Here is a 26824-nt window from a genome sequence, read left to right as displayed (position 1 = left end):
CAAGAATCATAAAGGGACACATTCTCCGAGGACCCCAACACGCTTTTCAAGTTTTTCCCTTTTTTATTTTGTTAATTTATTAACTAGTCTTTTTATCTTTTTCGTTCTGGTGTTGTGTTCATTTCTTTTTCTGAATGAGAATGGAGACAGGGTCACCTCTTTCCCGCGTGAGCTCTTCTCTCTCAGTTTTCCATAATGCTAATACACTTCCATTTTCAATGCGTTGCCCACTCGCAGAGAGAGTGGTGAATACTACCGTTCTTCGCGTCGTCTCTTCTACTTCTGCGCCGGGGAGGAAGCATAGTAAAGAGAGAACTCCGGGAGACAACTTGTCTAAAACTTCAAGTACTGGAGCTAAAACAGGTAACTATTTGGGGCTTGCTTGAAATCTGGAGAAAATCAACGCATGAACTTAGTATTTGAATGGAATCTGCTCTTGTATTATTTGCTTGTATCATGATTAGACCTGAAGAATGCTTCCGCTTTCTGGGAAAAAAAAATTGTCTTGTTCTTGAAGAATTTGAATGTTTGTTGTGTTACAGGTCGTCTACGGAGTGTCACTAGTGGAAGTCGAACAGGTATACTGTCTTTTGCTTTGCTTTAATTCTGGTGAATCAAAGTGACTTTGAATTCTTGAGCCTAAGTTTCTGTTTTTCTCTTCTAGTTCTTTTGCGCTAATGGGAGTTAGATAGTACAATCTCTTTGTTAGACTATGTTGATCTGATGTCACGGTACAGGCCGATTTAATTTCGCCAGCAATAAGGAGAAGCTAAATTTGGAAGTATCACCTCATAGAGCTGGTATGCTTCTTCAATTATCATTCTTCACGCCTTCTTTTTAAAGGAATGGTACTGACTGTTATGTAAATGTTTTTTCTTGAGTAGAGTATATCGTTTATGCTTGGAAAACCAAGCTTTCGCTTAAGAACTTGGATTAATTTATAACACAAACAGCAATTCATGAGCATGTGCATAACCATAATCATACAGCAATGTTGCTGAACGGGTTCAATCACATATAAGGATGAGTCCGGAGATCTTTCTCAATGCTCCATGTAATAGAGCAGGTGTTATCTTTTATGGATTTTCAAGAACAACATGATCATCAGCAAACAGAATTTAGAGTCACCATATAACCAACATATAATAATCTGAGATTAAAAAAAAAAACCATTATGGGTTAGCACCTAAAGTTTCACTATTCAGAATTTAATTGGAAAAAAAGATCATGCTAAATCAATGAGAGGTTCTAACATTTTCATTTTCTACTTCTTTTCCTGGCATTATATAGTGTCTGCTGTGAGGTTGATGCGCATTCAGCTTGGTGGTGCATTTGCTGACCTGTTGAATGAGCAAGGCAAGGGTTCAGGGGATAACGAGATGGGATACGTCGAGAGAACTCTTGGCTTCCGAACCCGTGATTTGGATGATAGGGATCTCCGACTGGTTTTTCTCACTTACCCTCTCACATTTAGTGTTCAAATCCGATCACGGCGAATTGTCAATTTAAATCTGGATTTCAAGCAAATTGGAGAAAATAAAAGTGTTTCCATATTAATGTCTCTTGATACTATTCACTTTGTAGGTAACAGAAATTGTGGGGGGTACTATCCGATGGAGAAGATATCTTGATCATTTGATTCTTTCATTGTGTCATGATGAGAACACTTTCAGAACCATGGAACCTCTTCTATTACAGGTTGACTAGAGAGCTGTTTGTTTCTTTTGGATGATGTAATGCTTATTTTCACCAACCAAAGAACCTACTAAAATTTTCATTGTGCTTCAAGCTTACACATATGCATGCACATGTACTTTGTGGGAATTAAGCTTACACATATTGTTTTTAGATTCTTCGAATTGGTTTCTATGAGATCGCCAAGCTTGAAATGCCTCCATATGCAGTTGTTGATGAGGTAAGTGGACAGTTAGAAATTTCAAACTCAAGTTTTTCTTGTTTCCCTTAGTTTTATCTCCGCCAACGACCATGAAACTATTCACTTGAAAAGGAATATGTAAACATCAACTTCTCACTTTTGGGATGCAATTTATCCATGTTCATGACAATGGCAGTTATATCCTGTCATTATTCCAGGGTTACATGATGATTTTAGTACTGTTATGCTTCTGTACATAAACTGTGGGACCATGGTTGTTTAAGATTTTCACATGTTTCAAATTCCAATGCAGATGATCTTATTTTTCTTGCTGGTCTGAATATCCTTTTCCTTTTCTAGATGTGTCCAGCTTTGGCACAACATTAGAAGCTCCAATAAATACATGAATAACTATATGCAATACACTGTTGCATGAAACTCCTTATCTCTTTGTTATTTATGATTTTTTTCCTTTGGGTACAACAGAATGTAAAGCTAGCAAAAGTTGCACTTCGACCTGGTGCTGGTAATATGGTCAATGCGGTTTTGCGGAAGCTTGTTTTGCTTAAGGTCAACCATTGCTATACACGTATGCTTCATTAGCTTATCAATGACATTTTACTGATTTTTTCCGTCTTTTAAGTGTCTGCAGGAAACTAGCTCACTCCCTTCACCTAAAGTGGAGGGTGATGACCGCCAGCAAGCACGTGCTCTGGCTACGATCCATTCTCATCCTGTTGTAAGTTTGTAATTGTTACCTTTCATCTCATAGTAGTTAGGATAATATAATTCACATAATTAACCTTGCTGTTTGTGTTAGTGTTTTTTCAACTATGGTGGTAAAAAGCACACATTATTCTATCTTATTTGCTGTATTTACTACTTTTACTCTTTTGAAGTCTGAAATCTTTATCTGCTTAAATGGCAAGGTGAATCATTAGTACTTACAACAAAATAACCAGTCAACACGGAGACACCGTTTTAGGTTTGTTGTTGTAGTTCCTTCAGTCTTCCATGGACAAGTCTAGAATTGTTCAGTTTTATTACTGAGGCTGTGGCCGGAGCTAGGTATTAGGAATACATATTGAATTTCTTACTACATGCAAGATTTGTAGATTATAGAAAACCACGAGCTTCCTTTGATATTAGTCTGGCATCTAGGATTCCCACATGCCTTGCAACTCATTTGGACCCAATACTCATGTACTTTGATTTCTAGTGGATGGTGAGACGATGGACAAACTGCCTTGGTCTTGAAGAAGCTATTAAGTTAATGACATGGAACAACTCTGATCCTTGTTACAGTCTCAGGTTTATCTTCTTTTTTTTTTCTTTTTTAAACTTTGAACAAGATACTTTTATCTTGAATAGCAGATGTCTGAATGTTGTCCACTTTGTCTTCTAATAACAATTCAGAGCAAATACAGCTAAAGGATTCACAAGGGCTGATCTAGTGACAGAACTTGAAATGTTGAAGGTAGTTGCTTAATTTTCTTTGTACTCTCTCTCACATGCACACACACTTGTTGAAAATGGCATTGTTATTGTGGCTAAATTTTGAGGACCTAAGTTATCTTAGAGTATGTGCTTTATAATTGGGCTTCTTTGCACGTAAATCATCATTTCTAAATACTCCTTCCGTCTAACTTTTGACTCCAGAAAGAAACATGAACTGCATTAGCATGTGATGCTCATCTCTCTCTTTTTTTTCCTTCCTCCTGAACTTTAGGTTCCATATGAACTTTCTCAGCACTTGGATGATTTTGTCCGATTAAGAGCTGGGATGCAGGTAAAAGCATTTCACCTCATTATCCATATCAACTTCATTTTTATTGTTCTTTTTGTTAGAGAGTTTGGCAACATTTTAGGACAAAGTTGTGATGATATTGATGACCTAATTAACATTTATGTTATTGTTTGTTGTATTAATGATGTGGTTGAATTTCTGCCTACATTCCATGCAGCTTATTATCTCAATTAGTCACTCCTGATGAACCTAGAAAAAATAAGATCTGCATCGTGAGGAGAAACATACAATATTGTTATATTTATTTATATTGTTATATTGATTTATCCTGTTTATTGATAGTTTTTTCCAGCAATCTGCCATTGGAGTATCTTTCAGAGTCCTGATTAGTCCAAATTTCCTTCTCCCAGATTGTCATACAAGCTGGATTGCTGAAAAAAGGTCTCTGTTCTGTCCAGGATGAGAGTGCAGGTAACTTTTGCTATTATGTTACTTCATTTTAAGAGTAAATCGATGTGGTATAGAAACGGCTTACGCTGTTAGAAATTATACCATATATTTTATTTCTGTTCTTTTCTTTGAATGGGTCCCTTCAAAATCTTCTTTTCACTAATCGTAGCTGCATGGAATAGAATTTCTGGAATTTGTGTATTATTAAACCTGATACCATATCCATCTGATATTCTTGTTGCTTGCCACGAGAATGTTGGTGCAGGATTGGTGGTTACTGTTGTAGATCCAAAACCTGGGGAGATTATTATTGACTGTTGTGCTGCCCCAGGTGGAAAGACTCTATTCATGGCTTCATGTCTGAAAGGTCAAGGTACATTGTTGCAGAATGTGGTGAGCAATTTGTCAATAAAAAGTTCTGTTAAAGAGCAGGATTTATCAAGAAGAGGGAGGTTTTTAGCTTTCAGGAGATAAAAAGTAATACTTAGGAATAAATTCTTTTTATGGTTATTTATTTATTCCTGTAGAAACCCTATCAATCTTTCCTCTTTATTTACTAATAGCAGATACTCTGGTCTGTGGTATGAACTTGTCTTTGATCTTAGGCTAATTAAACAGTAAAGCTTTAGAATGGTTTTCAGGGTACTTCTGCTAGATTATCAATTCGATATTATGACCTTATATAGTGAGACTTCAGCAATGTGGTAAAGACTATTGTTTCGCAGAGATTTTATGGTAACGTGTTCGTGCATTACTTATCAGGTAGCATATATGCGATTGACGTAAACAAAGGCCGATTGAGAATCCTTAAAGAGACAGCCAAGTTGCATGAAGTTAACAATGTTGTCACTACTATTCATGCTGATCTTCGTGCATTTGCTGTAAGGAATTTTCTTACTTAATTAAGTTGCATTATTTTCAAGGAAAGAGAACTAATTCAGGTTCCATATTATTTATTTTAACCAGGAAAATAACTGCACAAAGGCTGACAAAGTTTTGCTCGATGCCCCTTGTTCTGGACTGGGGGTTTTGTCCAAGGTATATTCAAATAAGATACCTGCATCTTAAAGGATATTTTATATTGTTTGCTTTGAGGATAATGTAAGAATGCTTCAGTTTAATCCTCTCTTTTCTTTTTTGTATTATTTTTTCAAAATGTCTTCCCTCTCTGGTCATCTGAACTTCTTTTGTGACGGTTCTTCTAACTGACTGTCTTTAAATATTTTATTTCTTCATTGCTTTGATACAGAGAGCAGATTTGCGTTGGAATAGGACGCTGGAAGACATCGAACAACTTACAAATTTGCAAGATGAGCTTCTTGATTCAGCTTCCACGTCGGTCCACCAGTTTTTTTCACTTCTATAACTAGTTAATTTGAGAACAACGAATTCATTTAATTAGATGCAAAATGAATATGTTGGCTCCCGTTTATATAATAATAGCAAAGTGCAGAGAGAGCTTGCAAAAGAAATGTGGAAGCTAATTTCCTAAAGTTCACAGGATTTTTTCCCTGCTCAAATGTAACTATTTTCTTTAGATTTGGAGCTTGAATATCTGAAACTAAAAAATTTACGAAAACCATTTTCCTTAGGAAAGCAAGATTTAGAATTTCAGTCTGGGCTGTACAATTGAAACCGTATGGTTTTCTTATATTTTCATTTGTTTTGCATCTACAGCTTGGTGAGGCCTGGTGGAGTACTGATTTATAGCACCTGTTCCATTGATCCAAAGGAGAATGAAGAAAGAATTGCTGCTTTCCTCCTGAGACATCCAGTAACTATCTGACAATATTTCTCAGCTCTTGACATTAGCCACTTGGATGGCGATAGTGATTCCGTTAACTACATTTAACCCATCTGAACTTTCTTATGAGTTCCTACTTCTCATTGATCATGTCTCAGCATCCTTATAAGAAAGATGTTAATACTTGTGCTCGCACTTAAAAAGATAAAATTGTTGCATTTGGACACCACAAACTATTAACTGTTTTTAAATTCTTTATTCTACTTCATTTTTCGTGCACTTTGCTATCCTCCTTATAATATTAACATTGTGCAGTTGGCTGCATCAGACCTTGATTTATCATGATAAAAGCATTATCTTGCTGATAGAATCTGTTGGAGATAATTTTTTACAGTTCTATGCTCCTTTCTTCACTGAAGCAGAACAATTTTGCATGATTCTATTTGCAGGAATTCTGCATAGATCCTGTCGACAAATATGTACCTTGCAATTTTGTTACTGTAGATGGACTCTACAGCTCTAATCCTGTCAAACACTCACTTGATGGAGCCTTTGCAGCTCGCCTTTTACGATCTAGATGAGTTACAAGTGAATCTGTGCTATTGAGCTGGCATTATTCCTAGATGAATAGTTATCATTTTGCACATGCTTTTGTGAACGCAGTTCATCAGATAATTGTTCAAGCAAGTTCTCAGGGAAGTGGTATACTCTTCAGGTGTGTTGACTCTCCCTAACTCCAATACTGAGCTCTTACTCTGTTATATTTGCTGGCTGATGAATTTTACCAGTCTCTTCAGGCCTCGACACTCAAGTTCAACAAGTCATTTGTGTTTTCACGAAGTAAGTTCAACAAAAGGAGGCCTGTGGCACAAACTGCTTAAACATAGAGAATTTGGGGCGGGGGCTGGACATAATAATATTGTCACAATCTTTAAGAAGAACCTTGGCTTGGGGTTGTATGATCGGACAAGATACTGGCTAGCTGGTCCACATGAACCTTAAATAACATGAGCTGGAGTAGCTTGAAGTGCACAAGATCTTTTAAATGGACCTTTGACCTTGGCCTGAAACCTGGAGACGGTTATTGGTGTAATAACTCCACCATGTTTTCTTTTTTTCTACAGGGACGGGCTTTTTCAACCTTTATGTCCAGTATTCAGCAAACTCAGCAGCGCTTTGGTGTTTTAAATGGTTTAATGTATTGAGACTTAGAACTTCCTGAGACTCTGCCCTTAAACTATATGCCACAGTTCTTCATTTTCAAATGAAAATTCTTGATTTAACACTTTATTTGTTTATTTATCATAAGCATTTTAGCAGCCAGCCCATATTTCAAATTGTACTTCAGCTCTTCTTGAAATCCTTGGCTCTCAGAATCACTAGTGATCACCAGGAATTTCTGAAATTACTGAACTCAATTTTATCAGCAAATAATGCAGTAATATATATATATATATATATATATAGAGAGAGAGAGAGAGAGAGAGAGAGAGAGAGAGAGAAAGAGAAAGAGAGAGAACAAGAACCTGATAAAAATTCATCATCAAAATTCAAAACAATCAAAATCCAGCGGTAAAATAATAATTAACAAATAAGCAACAATAATATCAAATGCCAAAAGCAAATCATTCTAAGAAAAAACTATCTACCATCAAATCAAGGAAACTTAAACACTATTCCATCATGGTTCCTGCATGAACAAATAGAGAATCACAAAAACACTTGCCAGACCAGTCACGAAGTAAGAAATGCAAGAGCGCTTTGCAGTAGAATTATCAGCCAGCAGCCCGCCATCTCCACCCGATCCCCCACCAGTGGAAGGCGAGGGTGCAAGTTCTGGAGCCTCCACTTCTGACGGGTGCATCACGCGGATAATAAGCCTTTGGCCTGATCTGCAGTGGCCAGGCTGCCCGCTGATGAAGTAGAATAACCCCGATCGATCGAACTGGAAAACTGTGCTTCCATCATCAAATTTGGAGATTGGATTCAAAGTGTTGCATGTTAAGTAATCATCAGAGCTCACCACCAGCACTGAGTCCTTCTGGTACTTGAAATCTGACAAAGAGAAGCAAATTAAACAACATGACAGCAAACTCCTAATAACTGATCAAAGAAACTATTTTTAAAGGAAAAGCAGAATTTCTCAAGTACATCCGTATATATATAGCCTGTGAATTTCTTGAACATATCAGTAAACTTACAAACAGTATCTCCAATGTGGAATCTGTTCTTGGCAGCCCATTCATTATAAGTCTCTGGCTCCTTTCCAGTTGGCTTTCTCCACCCCCTCTCTTCTCCAACTTCAAACCGGAAACCCGCCACCATTGATGCGGTGAAAAGGGCGGAGAGAAACAAATTACTGAAGGTCCTTGAGGCAGCTACGCCGGAAGCCATTCGGAACAAATACAGTTTAGGTCCTTTAGGAGATAACTCAAAATACAATTGACCTGAAAATCTCTCTTTCTTCTTCTATTGTCCTCTCAACTCAAGAGTTTATAGCAATCTGCCGAGAAGAATAACGTCCGTTGACTGGACGTTATAATATAGCAGCAAAAAAAGGGTTGATTTAGCAGTTATTACAGTTGTAATGTGAGGAGAGTGGGGGAGGGAAGTGTGGGAAGTGGCAGAGAGTTTCAGTTGATCGTTGTAGAAACAGTCAAAACTCCAGGTTGGCGGTAAAACATTACATCATTGAGTGGTGAAATTCGAACAGTCTTCAAGGCCCAAATTCAGCTTCAAGCCCAATTTAGGGCCTTTTCTATTAGAAGTTTGTCTTTTGGATTCGATTCGATCACCTTGCTCGACATACATAAATATACACATGTGTAAATGAATTCTTTAAAAAAATTATTTTCACTTAGACATTAACAAATCAAAGAAAAATACACTAGTATTTTACCGCTTTCTGTATTATTATACACACGGCACGCAAATACATACGAAGACGTGTATAATTAGAATAAATTATTATTGAATAATGATATATATAATAATGTACTATAAAAAGGTTTGAAAAGGGCACATGTCAATTTCAGCAGCAACTCTAAATACAAAATTGTGGTGGGAATAATGGAATTTCTTTGGCAGTAGGTGAATTATTTTCTGAATGAGAAAAGAAGCAAAATTTGGTATATATGTTATGAAAAGCAGAATCTTTCCACCTATATAAAGATTTTCTCTTGATATTTTGCTGTCCTCTTTTTCCATTAACACAATAACATACCCAAATATAAAAACAAAGGTGTCAAAATAATCAACCTCATTTTAAGCAGCTGCTCTTCTCAATCAAGATTCTCAAGATCTTTACCCTCTTTAATTTGCTTATTTATTTCTATCTCCACCCATCAAATTACTTCTAATGGGTCAACTTGCAATACGGATACGAGCACGCATTAAATAATCATTTAATATCTTAGAGTTAGACTCTCAGTTTCAAGAAAATAGAACAAAAGTGTAAGAAGTACGGGGTCTCGTACACTTACACTAGAGTGTATAAAACTCATTCAATATGATAAATAAATTGGATATTTGTCATGTAATTGGTAACTGTAACACTAATTTTCTGATAGGTATACCTTAGATTCGATCAAGCTCGATTGAAACAACTGTCAAGAATGATAAAGACATGCTTGAAAGTTCTAGGTCAGCTAATATTTCTTAACTATAGTAATGCATTTGAGAGCCCTTCTTACATCAAATTTAGTTAGATATTGCAATAGGATGGATATATGTAATTAGGAGAAATGAAAAATAAGGAGTAAAAAGAAGAGTAGATGCAGCAAGCATTAAAAGAAGGGAGAGTGAGAGTGGGAATTGAAAATAGGAACTTAAAGGGGTGGTGGTGGGGGTGGGGGTGGGGGGGGGTGAGTAGGCAGAAGAGGAAAATGGGTTCACATGAATGCATAATAAACAAATCACGAGAGAAACCCGCGTTGTATACTTTTATCAACAAGTCATTATCGCCCTCTATTTAGCTAAACAACACATTTATTATTGCACACCCTCATTATCCTAACTCTCTCTCTCTGTATAGATATATATATATGTAGTCCTTCTGCCTAATATGAACGAGCTGTGTACGTAGCATATATATGAATGACAGTAACATGGCATGGCTCTGCCAAATCTCAGTGGACTCTCTCCTTCCATAAATCTCTGGCTCTTCTTCTACTTCACTACTGTTCCATTGCTATACGCCACTTCTCTCTCTCTCTCTCTCTCTCATGCAAGGCAAGCAGTGGATATATATATATATATATAGAGAGAGAGAGAGAGAGAGGCAAGCAGTGGATATATATATATATATATATAGAGAGAGAGAGAGAGAGGAGAGGGGTGCACACATGCACTGCATATGCAGACATGTTATGTGGTAGCCGAATGGCAATGGAATTGAAGGGGCATTTCATTTTCATGTGAGAGACCGTACCAAAAGGCCAGTTTTAATTCTACTCCAAATTAATTATTCATCATTCCTTTATATTAATTTGTTCAAATCATAGCTCTTCATCACGCTCTCTGGCGTTCATGCATGAATTTTCCATTTTCATCACATGGTCGATGCATCTTTGTTAAGTTTGTTTTATTTATTTATGTTGTTTCTTTGCCAATCATTTTTTGTAGCTAATGATGAAGATGGAGAATCAGAAGTGGTGCAGATGGATATATGAGGGAAATTAATTTGTTGACAGAAGAGAGAGAGCACAGCCCGCCATTGACAAAGAGGTCTTTGCCTTTTGTGGGATTGTGCTCTCTTGCTTCTGCCAACGACCGTCTCACCCCACCACCCTCCATCACCGCAAGTAATTAATAACCTGCAGCTACTTCGATCTCCTCTATGATCTCTGTCTGTGTGTTTTGTGTTTTTTGATGAGCTTCAGATGTGATTGTCTTCTTCATATACTAATTATATAACTAAGGTGGTTTGGTGTATTTCTTGATTTCTCCATCAGCTATTCCTTAGTTATATGTATGAAAACATATATACATACATAACCACACACACACACACATAATCTTCATGGCATGAATTAATGTATAACATCATGTCATGTTTGTTTGATTTGAGTTCAACTATAATTTTGGTATCTTGGGGGGTCAGTGGCAAAATTTTATGTTAATTAGGAATTTCGGTAGTCGTACTCAGGTGCTTGTCTTCACAAGTTTAAGGGTTGAAGGGGTAACATGCATTGTTTCTGTATTTTCTATGTAAAAATTCCCATAAATTGTAGAAAACATGTATGCATATATTCAGAATACTTACATTGTGTTTGTATTTGTAGTTTGAGTGTTTTGTTTTGTGTGTTGGAGATAGAGAGAGAAAAATAGAAATAAATAAGTATGTGTTGAAAATAGATAATATATGTTTGGATTTGTGTTTTGAGATAATTTAAAATATTTTAAAATAAGTGATGTAAGTTTAATATTGGGATTAGGGAGACAAAAATCACTTTTTATTGTCAAATCATGTATATATATAAATATTTTTTTTAATATTATATTTTTTGGAGACAAAAATTATTATTTATTGTCAAATCATGTCTGTCTTATATTATGCATATATATAAATATATATATATATATTATATATAGAAAGTTGAAAAACAAAAAACTTGTGGAATGTAACATGCAATATACAAACTTGTCATGACACATTTTGTACTAATAATTCTTATGAGAAAATCTTCATTCAACCATTTGTTTGCTTTCCATCATATATATATATATATATATGTATATATTTGCATTTTGATCTATATCTAATTCTTTTTTCCTTTTGGATGTGACCGTTCCTCTCAGGATGTGCACAAACCTATCTCCATATTAGATTTGATTCTTATACAAAGTTATATCTTTAGATATTTTTGCAATTCAAATATCTTTCGGATATAACTAAATTGAGGTACTCATATAGGGTACCTTTGTTGTAACGATTTTTCTCCATTTGGTTCTCCTGTTTATTATTGTCTACATTCGTTACGTATAGTTTTTAAGTCGTAGTAAGAAATACAACGAAAAGTAAATGCAGGCCCACGGCATATGCTTGTAGAAAAGCTCAGAACTGAATTTCATCTGCAAATAAAAACTTGATTTTGCATAAAAAAAAAAAAAAAGAACCACTTCTGATATAGAGTATGAAGAGTGTAAAAAAACAACAGATACAGGAATTAATAGGCCGGTGTTGCATGAATTTCTTAGTCTCAATATTATCAAGAATTTTAAAATCATGCACTAAATGGAAATACAACTTCAAAGTGATCCTAAAGTGCACACATAAAATCTCAGATTCTTATGGCGTTAGATGACTGTCCATGGCCCTCAAGTTCAAATGTAATGCCAACATATACTCTACTCCACTTGTTTTTTAAGATCTTCACGTTCATGAATAGTTCAAGATTTTATTACAGGAAGTAACAGGTATTGACAGTTCATTTGCTATCTATCCGTAATAAATGTTCTTTCCTGAGATTATGTTTCTATATCTAAGGCAGAGTCGATTTGGAAGGAAATCACCAACTTTGTTCAAATCGTGCATGCCTAAATGACCTGGTGAAGGAAAGAAAAAGAGTGTCATACAGCAGATCCCACTCTGATTTCTAGTTGAGATTCAGGTGTCCCGCAATCTTCCCAGTCTGAAACAATTTCGTCGATACTAAGAGGAACACTGTTGGAGAAAGAAAGACTTGGCTTAACCCTCGGTACGACAGAAGGTTCTGCCTCATTGTTTAGGATTTGAAAAACTTTCCTCATTGAAGGTCTTTCTACACTGTCTGGATTGGCACAGCTCAGGCCTACGAGCAGTAGTTTTTTCATCTCAGCCTCTTCAAACTCACCGTTCATTCGTTTGTCTGCTGCTGCTAAAATATTTCCTTCAGAATACAGTCTCCAAACCCAATCCACCAAGTTTACCGTTTTCTGACGTTCAGCGTCCCTCTCAATTGGCTTCCTCCCACTAGCCAGTTCAAGTAAAACAACACCATAGCTGAAAACATCAGTTTTCTCAGTTGCTTTGCCACATTGAAGGTATTCCGGGGCCAGATATCCCACAGTTCCTGCTGTGAGAGTCGTAACAGGACTCTTGCCATGATCCATCAGCCTTGCCAATCCAAAATCACCTAATCTTGCATTATAGCTTCCGTCCAACATTATATTACTAGACTTTATGTCTCTGTGAATTACTTGCTGCTCACATTCTAGATGCAAATATGTAAGAGCAGAAGCCAGCCCAACAGCAATATTGTATCTATATGCCCACTTCAGCGGGTTGCCATTCTCAGCCTTGTATAGCACCTTATCAAGACTCCCATTAGGCATAAACTCATAGACAAGCAGCAATTCACCCTTTTCAGCACACCAACCTTGGAGCTGGACTAAATTTTTGTGCCTCAGACAAGCTATAATTGATAACTCAGCAAGGAATTCGGCTTTACCTTCATGGGTATGCTTTGATCTTTTGACAGCAGATACCATACCCAAATCAACAAAAAAGGCCTTGTAGACAGTGCCAAAGGCTCCATGCCCCAGAACCCTGCTTTGGCGAAACCCTTCTGTGGCAGACTTCAGTTGTTTGTAGCTAAACTGCCTCGGCCCTGTCACAAGCTCTGCCTCCGAGCTCATACCTGTTTGCATGCTTCTCCACTTCTTCACAGAAACCCAACCAATCACCAAAACAACCACACAAAAGAAGGCTGGAAAACTAATCCAAAGGCCTAGTGCAATCCTCTTATGATGCCTGTTTCTCGGATCAGCAGATGGAGTAGCAGGCTTTAAGGGCACAGAATTGTCCGAAACATTATGAGGATGAGTTCTTGGCCTAACAGGGCGAAACCCAAGTGTCTGAAAACTCCAATTCTTGATATAATGCAGCTCAGTGCTTCCCTCAGTAGAAGCCGAAAATCCCACAAACATAAACTCCTTTAGATAATCAGAAAGATCAATATCCACAGTAAAGAGTGGGTTCTCTGGCTTAAAACTGGAATAGCTCAAGAATACTTCCACCTTCCTTTTCTCATTCAAGTAATCAACCCAAGCACTAATCACATTGCCACTCTTCAAATTAATGGCCTGGAGAATCGGATTGGCAGTCTTGAACGAGACAAGGCTGTCAATGTCCAATCCGACATGATTGTCATCAGGATCATTGAAGCCCAGATTCTGCCTTGTGTCAAATTCAATTGCAATGAATCTGTTCTGGGTCAGTTTTGATGAATTGACTAGGCCTAAATACCCGCCTGGACTCCCCAATCTCCGGTTATTGGGAGACAGAAAAAATGCCAAGCCATCCCCATACGAGGATGGATTGATGTTGTCGACTGAAAAAGAAAATCTTGTGGAGAAAGAAGCAGTGACATTGGTTTCTGGATTGAAAAAGGCAATGGGGTAGTTGTAGATAACAGAACCGGAACTTGAAGATGGGAGGCGGAGCTCTCGGGTGAGGCGGACGGCGCCGCTCCGGAGAGTAGAATCTCCGAGAAGAGTGAAGTCTTGTGGAGTGAAGAAAGGGAATTCAAGAGTGATATTCTCTGAGGATACAAGAGAATGGCTGCAGATAATAAAGAAGACGAAGAAACCAAGAAGGTTTCTTGGATTCATGGTGATGGTATTTAGAATTGGATTCTCAAGAAAAAACTAACTGCAAGTTCTTGAGTTCATCAAGTGGGGGTGGTGGGAGATGGTGTTTAAAGTTTAAACGGAATATGGGCGCGCAGCTCTCTTCTTCCAACTATCCTCTCTCCAACCAATTAAGTAAATCACTATTACTTTACTTCCAATAATTACCCAAAAAAAATAAAAAAGATACCGCTTTCAATATTATTTTATTGAGTTGTTTATGACATAATGTTGTGCTTAAATATTTTCAAATATGTTATGAACATGTATGCATTTTTATCCAATTAGTTGTCGTCGCGCAGTTCCTTTGAGTATATAAAAAAAATTATATGTAAGATGACGAGAAAAAATAAATTGTGAAAAGAAATAAATTATAATTGTAAATTATAAGAAATATGGATTAGTGAATTGAGAGAAAAAAATAGTAAGTGTTGAGATTATTAAAAAAATATTTAAATTACTATTTTGACCAAATATTTTAAAAGTAAATAATGAATGAAAAAATATATTTAAATATTTAAAGTTGGTACGATAAAATATTTTCATTTCTTTTTTTTTTTCCCCTTCAAGTGGGAAAAGCATAGTTAAGTTCTAATTCTATCTGGGTTCATGATTGAAGCAGTACCGTCGAACGGCCAGCGAAGTTCCAAAAAGAAGCCGCTGATCAATTCATAATTTCATAAGCTCCGTTCAGATTCATATTGAGCCCTCCAGGGGCAGGGAGGGGTATAATGTTAATAATGTATCTAGGAATTCATGCAACATAAGTTACGAATCACAGCCATTTTGATTATTTATTTCGACAAATTTAATGTATTAGATATGGTATGGGCCCAATTTCCCACCATCTACTACGATGAGAATAGCTTAAGTGAATGACATATCAAAGTTGTTTCAATAAACGAAATAATCTTCATGTTGCTGTTCCTCTATTCAATTTGCAAGCATGGATTCCTTTCTTGCCATTCGTTGCAGTTGTCACAGGATCACAATTGAACTCAAGTACAGAGTAAAACTAGGATGCTTTAATAAGAGCATTGGCGACAGAATTACTGTTTTTAACAGTGCCCAATTTCATCAAAGTTTAATTTCCAGCAAAATTGACCTATTACTAATGTAAGGACCTTTAATCTTTTCATCAAGCATAGTTATTTAGAAACAAAATACCAATCGATGATACATCAAAGTCAAATATGTTTCCATTTCCCCTTGAGAAAGAATAAAACGTATATGACAATGATCATTGAAGCATTGTTTGATTTTCCCTGCATATCAGTTTGGAACAAGAATTTCATCCACAGCTGCATATGAAGTATATACAAGCCTAGTGTTCTGAGTGTCATCAGACACGAGCAGGATCATCCATCTGCAAAGAAAGTTGAACCATTTAGAGTTAGCAAGCTTTCGTTATGCTTGTAATAGGTATCAATTCCTGCAGAAGAGATTGGGATAAACAGTATTTTTTGAAACAAAAACAAGCTGTCATGAGACAGATAAAAGAGGTCATTGATACCTGAAATTAAAATGAGATACACCACTTGCTGCCAAAAATGCAGAATCTGTTAGTTAGATTGTGATTCACCAAGAAAAGGCATAATCTTAAAGAAAGAGGACCAGGGACTCAGAAAAGATCCAACACTAATTACACCTCTAACTGAACATTGAATTTAAAGTTGCATTTTACAAGTGAGGCAATACGATCCAGTTAGACAGGGAACAGATGTGGAAGCTTGTGCCCTTTGCAAGAGCCCAGCATTTGCTCTCAATTGGCCCTTGTATGTGATCTTAAATGTAAAATCTAAAAGCAATTACAAAAAGCAATGAATTTTGTAAGTGGAGAACCGCATTTGATAAGGCTCCATGAGATCTTAATATTATTATAATCCAGGCTCAATCTCATTCTTTTGCCTATTCTTTTGTGTAATGTCGTGTTCAAATCGAATTTCTTCCCATCCCAGGAAAAAAAACACATAAATCGGTGGCCCGATCAGTGAACACTTTCAGATACCAATACCACTAATGCTAAAGGTTTTCATTTAAAACATTCTACACCCCCAAGGTCTTATTCTTTTGGCAATGCAAACAGATAGATATAATAATAAGTAAAGAGAAAGCTATAGATAACCAGCTAGGTGTGACTGATCTTACAGGAACAGCCAGTTCATGTTAACCTAGTTGTGGATAAAAGTAAAAGCTTGAGGATGAAATTTAGTGGTAATGGGGAAGCAGATATGATGTCATAAGAAACTCTATAAGAACAGGACCCCAGATCTAATGAATCCTCCAAGTACTTTGCTATAAATATTTTCCTTATTATTCTTTAGCCATCTATTCTTGCACAGAATAAATGTTCATTAAACTAAAACAAATAAATAGGATGTTAAGAAAGCAAAAAAAAAAAAACCTTTTCATGTGAAAGAAGTCCCAGCCAGAATCAATCAATATATACCAAGAGACGATGATTGCAACAACCAACTATTCGATTCATGTAGCCACTTGTTTCTGCTGTACCCTGCGAGGAAGTAGAACTAAACAATACCAAAGTTAGTGAGCAAGAAGTTTGCTTCCGGATAATCTATTTATATCTCAAGATTTACCTTCATCCATTCTGCAAAAACTTTCTGGGGGAAATATCACATCGGGGTCCATTTCTTGCTGTAAGGCCAAAAGCATGGCCACAGAGTTTTTACTGCAGAGAGAACAAATAATGTCAGAACTTCAATATTATTGGTCAAAGATTGATGGCTGGAAATTCTTGGAGGATTTTTAACAAACTGTAAAAATGCTGAACATGAATTACTCATATGACAACTTATTCCATGTGACCAATGTTGTTCTTCTCCTTTTGCTAGGCACAACATCGAACAATATCAATAAATATCCTCTCATATTAAATATTTTCACCAATAATTAACAGTTCTGCACCAGAGGTACTTATGATTACACGTGTTTCAATTTATGTTCCAAAATTTCAGCACTCTAACTTGATTAAGGGCATAAGAAAAATCTAGCACTGAGTATTTTGATTTAAGGTTGAACAGAAATACAGTTCATGGAGTACATTCAGCTCTTTTAGAAGTCTACAACGGAAAATTTTGCACCATTTGGCTTGGTAAGGAAAGTGATGAGGAAAGCCAAAGCAAATGCATCAAAAGCTAAAATTCCAGCGATTTTGACTTTGGACACTAGGAACATCGATTTTACTCATTTGTTATCCTTACAAACCAAAAAAGGGAATATACTACTTTGGAGGTATACATTGAAACATTATACTACTTTGGAGAAGAGCTGAACTAGCATGTAATTATACCCTTTAACCAATGGTCCCAAACTCACAATGCTATACATATACAACAGAAATGAAGCACAGATAAAATCATTTTTACTAGGCTAAATAATTGAAGTTGAGATTATGCTGGAAAACACATGGTAGTTTAAATTTTTCAAATTGTTTCCCTTGCTTCCCTGTCCAACTGAGAAATATTTTTTTCTTATTTGATATCTCTTAATTTTCCTAACCTAACTCCTTTACCATCCTTTCCTCTGAAACAAAAAATCTTTTCATCCTTATCAAATTATAGACAACTTGCTGAATATTTAACTAATCACCTGGCCCATGATGGAATATGTTTCTTGGTGGGTAACTCATCTTCTTCATCATCTTCATCATCTGAACACTGGTATGGAGAGATCTCATATGATTTTCCTTGACTATTACAACCTATCAAGTCCTCTTTTTTGGGTGACTCATCCACTGTGTGCATTGCCTAGGAGAATATAAGGTAATAAATATAAGAGTCCAAAAGAAAATCCTTTGTGAAGCTTACTATTGGTAAAGTACAAAGCTTCATATCTGTATAATGACTATCTATAAATTAGAAAACATGCAAAGTTGACATCCAACTGAATCTGCTGTCACAAAATCTCCTACCTTTCCAGCTTCACAAGATGGACCCGAAGTACCACATTCTTCATAATTCATCATAACTTCAGCGGGAGTCAATTTGGTCTCTGTCTGTTTCAAAGCTATATCATCTCCTCGTATGATGTCCTTGTTCTGTTGCTTTTTGGATTCATTCTGAAATTCCATTTTGCTGTTTATTTGCTCATCCTACAGTATCAAAGAAATGCGTGAGACTGAATTGACAGCGAGAACACAAAAATGACATAAATACTTGTTACACAGAAGAAATATAACCTTGTGCCGTTGTTTTTGTTGTTTTTCCTTTTCAGCTTTCTCTGAACGCATTTTTTCTTCTTGTTCCTTTTGTCGCTGCCTTGCTTCAAGTCGCATTCTTTTCTTCTCCTTCTCCTTTCTCTCTTCTTCCTCTCTTAGCCTTTTCTTTGCAATAATATCAGCATCTTTCTTCTTGCGTTCTTCTTCTTTCTTTTTCTTCTCTAATTCCATCTGTCTCATGTTTTTCTCCTCCAATTTTGCTCGTTCAAGTTTCAATGCTTCCTTCCTCATCTTACGTTCATTCTCTTTTTTCTCTTCCAAACGTTTTGCAGCTTCCGCAGCTTCCAGGGCCTTCACCTTAACATCTCTCTTTCCTACACGATGAGGAATTCTACATGTGTATATAACGAACAATCGCTGACAAAAAACAAACTTATATACACTACCACTTCTCAATAACTTCAGCCTGATGTTCATATTTCTAAAATGTAGAGAACTGAAAGCTTTTACCCCTCCCCACGACAAGGGGAAAATGTTCAGAAAAAGGACCGGTTGTTAACCTGAACTTTTACAAACCAAACTAATTCTGAATAAACTTCTTTACTTAAACAAAAGAAGTGCACACAAATCCCAGACACACACAAACATAAAATGCACTCCTGTCAAGTAACAGATCAGTTTAAGCTTCTCGATCCAAAGGAAACAAAAGAGATTCAAGATATGAGAAAATGTTAACCTTTTACAAAATACAACAAGAGTACAAGTTAAGAGCAAGTAACCAAACACATTCAGCAAATAATTATTGAATGCAATACAATAAGCAAACTACAGATAAGAATAGCTATTTGGTGCTGAAGAAGAAGAAGACCAGTTAATTACAGAGAACTGAACTGAACCACCATTACCAGACTGAAAAAATATAAGATTGGTATTGGGGTTGTTATAATACAGTTCATTAGTTGCTGTATAACATTTGCAATATTTTCGATAAAGCCCATGTTTCTTTGATATAAGATATAGAGCAAGAATAGAGACACTACCTGCACAAACTGCTGCCGCTTGTTTCTGTTGTACCAGCGGTATGAAGGAATTAACATTTGAAACAATGTTATTCCTCCTAGACTCTTTCAAAGAAAGCTTTTGCTCCCCTCTTTTCAAACTGGTTTTATTTAACAAAATTGGTCTGCTGATACTGTTGTTAATTGATTCCTTGGCCTTCTTGATTCCATTTGTACCAGTTGCTAAGGTTTGGTTCTTCCTACCATCAGTAGCACCAATAAATGAAGTCTGGTTTTCCCTGGTCACACTTCTATTCATGTGTTGAATTTTTGGACTCCATTGAGCTTTATCTTGTGTCCCAGAAGCGCTGAACTTTTTGCTGACCAGATCCACACTATCTGCCCTCAGAATTTTCTCTTGTGCAGAAACAGATAAAGGATTTAAACCCAAATTTGTCAAATCCTTAAGCGGATGCCTTCCATCACAGTGCTTAGCAAATGATGAATCAACTTCTTCTTGGACATCATCTGTATTATCATCCACAGTTTTATTCCCTTCACTTATGCTGGGATCTTCCTCAATCGGGAAGCATGTAAGTTCTGGATTTGAACTTAAACGCTTTTCTGAACTCCCAGTATGTGAAGAGAGTCTTTCCCACAGCCTCCCAACTGGGGATGCTTGTTGGTGTCTTGAATTCCAACCAATATGTGTACCGGAATAAGATGGATGATCGGTATATGGCATCCATTCAGAGGCATCCTTCTTATCATCTGTAAGCCTGCTGCCAGACTCAAGCTGTTTGCCAAAACCAGAATTTAAGGGAAAATTACTCCTAAGGTCCAAGTGCTCAAGATGACCATTAGGTACAGAGCATAACAAATTTTGAGTTCCCTGAAATCCACAAGCATATGAGAAATTGGACAAGGGTGTGTCTGAGCTAGCGGATTTACAAATTTCAGCTAGAATACTAGCACGCTCTATTGTTGTCCTTGGAAGGTTCAGTTTATCAAAGTCAATTCTGTCTTCTGCTAAATCCAGTTCACCACCATCTGTTTGCGCATCTACAATGAACCCCTCAAATACAGGCCTAGATTGATCAACATCAATAAGTTCCTCATCTTCATTGCTGGCAAAAATAACAGAATGTTGTGGCTGTAAATTGTCCCACTTAGGAGATTGTATTCCTTCAAGCACAGCATTGGGGAAAGTCAAATTTTCAGAATCTAGATTATTGATGTTCTTCCCTAGATCACATAAGTGGTGACTACATTGTCCATCAACAGGTTCTGTTGCATCAAGATGGTCGCTACTTGAATGTGGAGTTCCCATTTCCTCAATAAAGCATCCTTGTGAAGTTTCAGCTTCCTTCTTAGTTAAGCTTGAGAAATGGGCTGCTCCTAACTCCTCGTTATTGATAACAGAGGACAAATTTTTATGTTCATTCTCCTCGTTACAAAATTCAACCTGCATCAACTTTGTCATAAACACAGCTCCATCAGAAAAATGACAAATCACCTGAAGTAAACTATAAATTTGAGTGTGATAAAATCTGAAAAGGATCTTTTCTTTTTAAATTAATAAATAAAGGGATCATGTGAAACCCTACATGTCATTCACAGCTGCTACTCCATATGAATAAAGTTCCTTACTCCATGTACTTTTAGGTGAATCTAAATCGACCTCATAAAATTATAAATTAGCCAACAATAAATCAGCTGACAAGCAGGATTTGCATCCAGAAAATAGTTCCATTAACACCTAAAATAGTTAATATATTCCTCATTTATTTTCATGTCTTCTAATGGAATAAAAGAGTCAATTGCCTAAGGTATCCAACTTTCTGTAGTACCAAGAAATTAATTTAGTCTCATCCTATTCCTCTTACAATGCATCTTTAAGCTCAAGCAACATTCTCCATATGAGATCTGATCTCATCCTGTTATTTGATCCTGTCAAAGCCAAGATTTGTTTCGCTTTTTACAAGAACTTACAAGACCTCTTTACAAGAAAAGAAGCCAAATTTAAAGAACACCAATTAAGAACTACTTATTCATGAATAATAGCAAAAGGGTATAAACATAGTATAGTGGTGACTTGACAAATGTACACAGGAATACAATCTTGCTCTGATTTGAGAATTATCAAGCAGCACAAAAGGGACGAAAAATTTTAAACATAAAACAAAATAATACAATCAAGAAAAGAATGATCGTGTTAAATGTTCTTCACAGGCAATAGTTAAATAATAACTACAGAAACCTCAAATACCCTGTTGAATATAAAGTTAAGAGAAGAATCTACCTCTCCATTTTGAGATAAAGAAGTAGACTCAATTCCTTCAGTCAAATTAGGATCCATCTCCGGACAGATCTCCGTATCAGTAATCGTATTTACATCAAATGTATCCATCAAGACAGTGTCTATATTTATTCCAATGTTTGCCAAATATTTATTGGAAGGACCTCTTTGATTGCTGTCAGGCCTTCTCACCCTTAAGCTCACAGAAGTGGTAAAACTATGAGTTTGCTGCGTTTCAATCTTTCTCCTCTTTGGTTGTGGCCATGATTCCATGCTGGCATGTCTGAATCTCCTCTCAAGTGACAAATTTTCATGATGCGGGGACCTGATTGTACTACATGCTACAAACCCATTATCTACCCCAGGCGAATCTGCATGTTGACCAGACACTTCACCTTCACGGCATGATAATATTTGAGATTCCTGTGCAGGAAGCTGCTTTCTATTGTCAAGAACAACACAACTTGGATTTGACATTTGGACTTTCTCAATTGAGCAAGCATCGGACTCTGCTCTTGGCTCTTTCACTGAATTCGGGCAAACTGAAGGCCTTAAGTTTTCCATTTCTGGAGCATTTGCCATCCATGGACTCTTGTCCTTTCCTTCAGCACTCAAATTCCCCTGTCAAACCAGGCAAAAACACAGGCCGCAAAGAATGAAGCTCTAACAAGACATATTTTCTCAAATTACTGGAGATTTATTAATAAGCACCAAAGGATGGTGTACCTATCTATTGAAGAATGCAACCACCTTTTGGTAGTCAAAATCTAAGACAAGGAAAACTACTCATCACAGGCTTATAAACCCAAACAACCTAACATTCTGCCTAACACAGAAATAAAGAGCCAAAGATAATGGTGACTGAATAGTTTTTAAACCATACTCCAGTTTCCAGCCACATCAATCTTCTAGCAGAATTCCAATGAATGATGACATCTTGTCTCTCTTTCCTCTTACTGTATTCGAGTATGTGAAACCATTAAAGGCTATATATGAAGACATACAAGGTAGGTCAAAAAAAAGGATAGCATTTGGAAAAACCAAGGTTTTACTGCATATATAAAAGTATTTTGTCTCGTCCTAAAAGGAGAGCAGAACTCTGAGAAGGTCAACTTTGAGGACCATGTGCAAGAATAAAGTTTGCTTCATTTCTATACTTCTCTAGTAGCAATTGTGATCAGCTGAGTAAGTAGAAGGCACATGTCAAATATGGATCTTCAATCAATTGGAGCTCAATTAAGTGAGGCATGCAAAGCAAAGCACAAGGAAAATGAAATGTTAGAACTCGATCTATTAGCCAATCGCTATGTTAGACTCGTGTCAAAGGTTCTTCAAAGAAGTTCATTTTACTCCTGTACTCAGTAACGATATTGGATGAATAAAGGAAAAAAAACATGTAAATGAAAAAGATAGGGAGAACATATTCACTAACTTACCAAGAATCTGGATTACATGGACATTTTATATGTACTGTGTTAAAAATGGAAAACAACACGAATGCATGGATTATATAGGACAAAAATGTGCCTAGGAAAATGCAGATATATGGATTAAACTGGACAAAATATAAGCATAAGATAGTCAAACCTCTTCCATGTGTGGCTCTGGAAATGATTCATGCCCATGTTCCAAATGAGATTTCACTGGATGCATTTGTAACTCGTGTATGTCAACCATTTTTGATCTTGTAATATTGGCTTCTTGCTGAACTCCAGAGATTTTACAATTTAGCGCAGCATCTTTATTATCTTTTGAACTCTTTGACTTTGAGTAATCACTTACAATAGTTCCATTTTTCTCATCCCGGGTGTCAGGATTCTCCTGAATATCAGATTCCAAAGAATCCCTTTGGACTTCCTCTGATTTACCTGAGACATGTGGCTTCTCTGATGAGTTCTTACCAGACACTAACAGATTAACATCACCAGAAATTCCTTTATCCAGTGATATCGCAGCATCTGAAACAGAATAGCCCAACTTTTCTGGTAAGTTATCAAGCGTTCTCACTTCAGAATCAGGAGTGAATCTTTTCGAGGGGTAATCTTCAATTTCTATAAAACTTAAGTGCTTTGGTTCCACAAACACAAAAGAATCAGAGGCATCCCCTACCTGAGACTCCACATCTCTCCTCTGCTTAGCATCATTGGAACTAGAAGTACCAGACTGATCGACATGATCATGTAAAACAAGCTCACTGGGCATAAGAAGGGCTCCATTTCCACACTGATCAAGCATATTATTGGTTCCATGACAAGTTGAAATGGATTGACCACTTGAAGCTTTATGTAGTTCGTTTTTTGCAGCAGACTTTTGTTTACAACCTGACTTGGACATTGTACCCCCAAAACTACGATTTTCAAAAGAAATTACAGGCTTATTTGCTTCTTTGTCGTCAGCACGAGTTTGTGACCTTGTCACTCTACGAAACAACCCAACAGAATGTCTAACTAAGCCCAATACCTCACCTGAATCATTAACCTCTAGTGGTGATCCCCCACTTGATGGAGCAATGCCACCATCAACCATGGCAGAGTGAGCATGCATATCCAGACCTGAAATCTCATCTACACAGGTTTTATGTTGGCTAGAACTCAATGATGGTACAGCACCCTTTTCTTTCCTACTCTTGCTATCTCCTGAGATTGATTCTCGGGCCTCAAAGCCTTCATTCAGGATATTACAAGGACTAAACCTCGTAAGAGATCCATCAGCATAATTTGATGGTTGATCCTGAGAATCCATCATAGCAATGTCTATTTTCTGATAAGCATCACTTTCAGCTTTTGAAGAATTACAGGCATAATTTTGAGGTTTGCCAGAAATTTTAGACCTAGTAATTCTACCAGTAGAAACATTGGTTTCCTTATCATTGCTGGCACAATCAGCTCCATCTAATTGCCTGTCTCCACCGCTCTGAAAACAGATTGTAGATTGTCCAGCTGACTTTGGCAACTTATCAACACTATTATCGGCTTCCTTAGGATCACAAACAGATGTGGATCCGTTTCTCCTCTCTTTAGCAGCAGCAGAGGAGGCATCTTCCTTACAATCCTCAGATGAGCGACCTAATGTTAAGGAACCACTGACAGAAATTGGAACTTCAGAATAACTTCCAGACCTTGTAATTCTAGCATCTATCCCCTTTTCTTTCTTTTCAAAATCTGATTCATCCAAATCTACATCCTTACAACTTTGCCTACCAACAGGATCGGGTTCTGGCGATTTGGCCAGCTCATCTTTCTGACCCATCTGGTTGGCAGCGGAGAGAGAAAATCTGATTTGGCTAGAAAATCCATTGCTGATATTCTCATGGCTTAAGCTGCTCTTAGTTTGTTGCTTTGCACTATTGCGAAGCACAAGGGCTTTTTGTCTAGACTTGGATCTCTGAATTCCAACTAAAGATTGATCTGGTGCATTATAAATATTTGAGATCCTTCCATCTGTCTGATCCTCAGGTGATGTAACACTAGCATCAGGCTCGGGATAGTTGAGGACACATAGACCACAATCATCAGTTGTCAATGCTGGCACTGATAGATCATCTTGCCTGCCGGGACCTTTATCAAAAGCCGTATGTCCCATGAAAACTCCATCAGAAAATTCATCATTAGCTCCGGTAAAGACTAGGTTATTGTACGCCGGGTAGTGTGCAATAGAGCAACGGACTGAAGGTTGAGGATACTGATGCAGAAGTTTAGAGATCAGCTCTTCTTTGTTAAGCTCTGCAATAACACAATAACAACAAACAATGATATGTTGCTCCCAAGCCACTAAAGGTGTATTTTCCCATGTCAAAAAGCAGTCAAATTCCATACATCTTTAACCAATTACCTCCATGATATAGTCCTCATCACAATGGAATTGGTAAAACAAAAAATTCACAACCAATTTTTAAATGCAGGTCAAACTCAAAGACACGCAATAGCAGAAAATGAAGCTGATATAACAATGGCAAACTGAAAGGATTGAGTCTGCTAAAGTTGGTGACACAGAAAATTTTATTTGATATATGAACTAGCAAACAAAGCACAAGTAGTCCTGATGTTTTAGGCGCTGCTCCAGTAGTCATGTGGTTTATCTTTATAGGCCAAAAGCACTAAGTATTACCCATAAATAAAATTGTTACAGAAAAACATTCATCTATCTACCCATAAAATTATAATGTTAATTTAGAAACAAACCAGAAAACTTCCATCCGCTCTAAATGTAAACATGTCGGGTCTTTTCCAAGCGTCAGACCATCAGAAATCACTCCGACTAAACTTCATTCCAAAATTGTAAGTCAACCAAGCCCTAAGATCGATAATGTGAAAATATTCCGAGAATACCTTTTGAATCCGAGGATGCACTAGGGTTCCAAAGCCAAGAGGGAGGGCTAATTCCGTCAATCAGGAGTTTCGAAGCGAGATGCTGGTTGTACAACTCCGTCTGTTGCTTCACCTGTTCGATTATCGAATTCCTCCGCTCGAAGATCTGCACCAACAGCTTCTCCACCGTAGTCATCTTCAGCAGGACGCGTTATGGTTACAAATAATCCATCCACGGACACAACGAACCTGATTAATGGCTATTGCCGGAATGGGAAATTTCACACATACAGAGAGAGAGAGAGAGAGTTGCCTGTGTGTGTGTGTGTGTGTCTGTGACCGTTGAATGAACGGTGAAGATCAAATAGCATCGAGCGGGCACGCAGATTTCAAATTTTATGGGGAAGGATTGGTAACGTACTAACGTCCGAAACAGACAGATGAATGACGGGTTAGCTGAGGCGGGTCGGATCTAACCCGCATCTTCATGGGCATAAATCATAATCTTGAAATTGAGGGGCTCTAAATGTTTTGGGCCTTAAACTTTTTATAGGTTACCAGGCCTGAAAATTAATGAGGTAAGAAAAAGGCTATGAAAGTGCAAAGAATTATTATA

General features: G+C 37.0%; 4 protein-coding genes and 1 long non-coding RNA gene across 11 annotated transcripts; 2 read left to right on the top strand and 3 right to left on the bottom strand.

Annotated features, from left to right (window-relative positions):
• Positions 1 to 80: 80 nt before the first annotated feature.
• Positions 81 to 7102, top strand: LOC105174972 (NOL1/NOP2/sun family protein / antitermination NusB domain-containing protein). 5 transcript variants are annotated; one of them, XM_011097252.3, is made up of 20 exons: positions 81 to 363; positions 543 to 578; positions 738 to 800; positions 1291 to 1445; positions 1585 to 1698; positions 1850 to 1915; positions 2363 to 2446; positions 2529 to 2615; positions 3096 to 3187; positions 3293 to 3353; positions 3606 to 3665; positions 4034 to 4094; positions 4339 to 4446; positions 4836 to 4954; positions 5040 to 5111; positions 5323 to 5408; positions 5751 to 5847; positions 6267 to 6532; positions 6615 to 6657; positions 6942 to 7102. In XM_011097252.3, exons 1-18 carry the CDS (start codon positions 135 to 137, stop codon positions 6396 to 6398), a joined length of 1722 nt encoding a protein of 573 aa, XP_011095554.1. In that variant the 5' UTR covers positions 81 to 134; the 3' UTR covers positions 6399 to 6532; positions 6615 to 6657; positions 6942 to 7102. The 5 variants fall into 5 exon arrangements, with proteins under 5 accessions (XP_011095554.1, XP_011095553.1, XP_011095552.1 ...); XM_011097251.3 differs by having other exon boundaries at positions 6606 to 6657; XM_011097250.3 differs by having other exon boundaries at positions 6615 to 7102.
• Positions 7103 to 7344: 242 nt separating this feature from the next.
• Positions 7345 to 8472, bottom strand: LOC105174971 (early nodulin-like protein 6). Its single transcript, XM_011097247.2, has 2 exons — positions 8019 to 8472; positions 7345 to 7872 (listed from the first exon to the last, which is right to left on the bottom strand). Exons 1-2 carry the CDS (start codon positions 8209 to 8211, stop codon positions 7499 to 7501), a joined length of 567 nt encoding a protein of 188 aa, XP_011095549.1. The 5' UTR covers positions 8212 to 8472; the 3' UTR covers positions 7345 to 7498.
• A 1419-nt stretch (positions 8473 to 9891) lies between these two features.
• On the top strand, positions 9892 to 10749 carry LOC148784877 (uncharacterized). The gene is made up of 2 exons (XR_016062993.1): positions 9892 to 10252; positions 10441 to 10749. It is a non-coding gene; the product is annotated as an uncharacterized LOC148784877 (long non-coding RNA).
• A 1605-nt stretch (positions 10750 to 12354) lies between these two features.
• Positions 12355 to 14458, bottom strand: LOC105174970 (Concanavalin A-like lectin protein kinase family protein). Its single transcript, XM_011097246.3, has one exon. It carries the CDS (start codon positions 14407 to 14409, stop codon positions 12388 to 12390), a length of 2022 nt encoding a protein of 673 aa, XP_011095548.1. The 5' UTR covers positions 14410 to 14458; the 3' UTR covers positions 12355 to 12387.
• A 1146-nt stretch (positions 14459 to 15604) lies between these two features.
• Positions 15605 to 26610, bottom strand: WYR (inner centromere protein, ARK-binding region protein). Of its 3 annotated transcripts, none has more exons than XM_088876478.1 (11): positions 26230 to 26610; positions 23489 to 25623; positions 21905 to 22522; positions 19645 to 21076; positions 18626 to 18978; positions 18359 to 18538; positions 18037 to 18194; positions 17025 to 17116; positions 16877 to 16955; positions 15941 to 15968; positions 15605 to 15793 (listed from the first exon to the last, which is right to left on the bottom strand). In XM_088876478.1, exons 1-9 carry the CDS (start codon positions 26402 to 26404, stop codon positions 16912 to 16914), a joined length of 5187 nt encoding a protein of 1728 aa, XP_088732604.1. In that variant the 5' UTR covers positions 26405 to 26610; the 3' UTR covers positions 15605 to 15793; positions 15941 to 15968; positions 16877 to 16911. The 3 variants fall into 3 exon arrangements, with proteins under 3 accessions (XP_088732604.1, XP_011095546.1, XP_011095547.1); XM_011097244.3 differs by having other exon boundaries at positions 16832 to 16955; positions 26230 to 26609; XM_011097245.3 differs by having other exon boundaries at positions 16832 to 16955; positions 19645 to 21067; positions 26230 to 26609.
• Positions 26611 to 26824: the final 214 nt, after the last annotated feature.

Source organism: Sesamum indicum, linkage group LG12 (genome assembly GCF_026168435.1).
Source record: "Sesamum indicum cultivar Baizhima isolate 11 linkage group LG12, ASM2616843v1, whole genome shotgun sequence".
NCBI lineage: Eukaryota > Viridiplantae > Streptophyta > Magnoliopsida > Lamiales > Pedaliaceae > Sesamum > Sesamum indicum.
This window is presented reverse-complemented; position numbering and strand designations above follow the sequence as displayed.

What these genes read in the sequence shown, in the direction of transcription:
- LOC105174971 (XM_011097247.2), bottom strand. Translation starts at nt 8,211, where the DNA reads ATGGCTTCCGGCGTAGCTGCCTCAAGGACCTTCAGTAATTTGTTTCTC. An exon ending in CCACATTGGAGATACTGTTT is followed by an intron (nt 7,873 to 8,018) that starts GTAAGTTTACTG and finishes TCTCTTTGTCAG; the next exon opens with ATTTCAAGTACCAGAAGGAC.
- LOC105174972 (XM_011097252.3), top strand. Translation starts at nt 135, where the DNA reads ATGAGAATGGAGACAGGGTCACCTCTTTCCCGCGTGAGCTCTTCTCTC. An exon ending in AAGTACTGGAGCTAAAACAG is followed by an intron (nt 364 to 542) that starts GTAACTATTTGG and finishes GTTGTGTTACAG; the next exon opens with GTCGTCTACGGAGTGTCACT. An exon ending in CTTCTTGATTCAGCTTCCAC is followed by an intron (nt 5,409 to 5,750) that starts GTCGGTCCACCA and finishes TTGCATCTACAG; the next exon opens with CTTGGTGAGGCCTGGTGGAG.
- LOC105174970 (XM_011097246.3), bottom strand. Translation starts at nt 14,409, where the DNA reads ATGAATCCAAGAAACCTTCTTGGTTTCTTCGTCTTCTTTATTATCTGC.
- WYR (XM_088876478.1), bottom strand. Translation starts at nt 26,404, where the DNA reads ATGACTACGGTGGAGAAGCTGTTGGTGCAGATCTTCGAGCGGAGGAAT. An exon ending in CATCTTGTGAAGCTGGAAAG is followed by an intron (nt 18,195 to 18,358) that starts GTAGGAGATTTT and finishes ATATTCTCCTAG; the next exon opens with GCAATGCACACAGTGGATGA. An exon ending in CATATTCCATCATGGGCCAG is followed by an intron (nt 17,117 to 18,036) that starts GTGATTAGTTAA and finishes TTCTCTCTGCAG; the next exon opens with TAAAAACTCTGTGGCCATGC.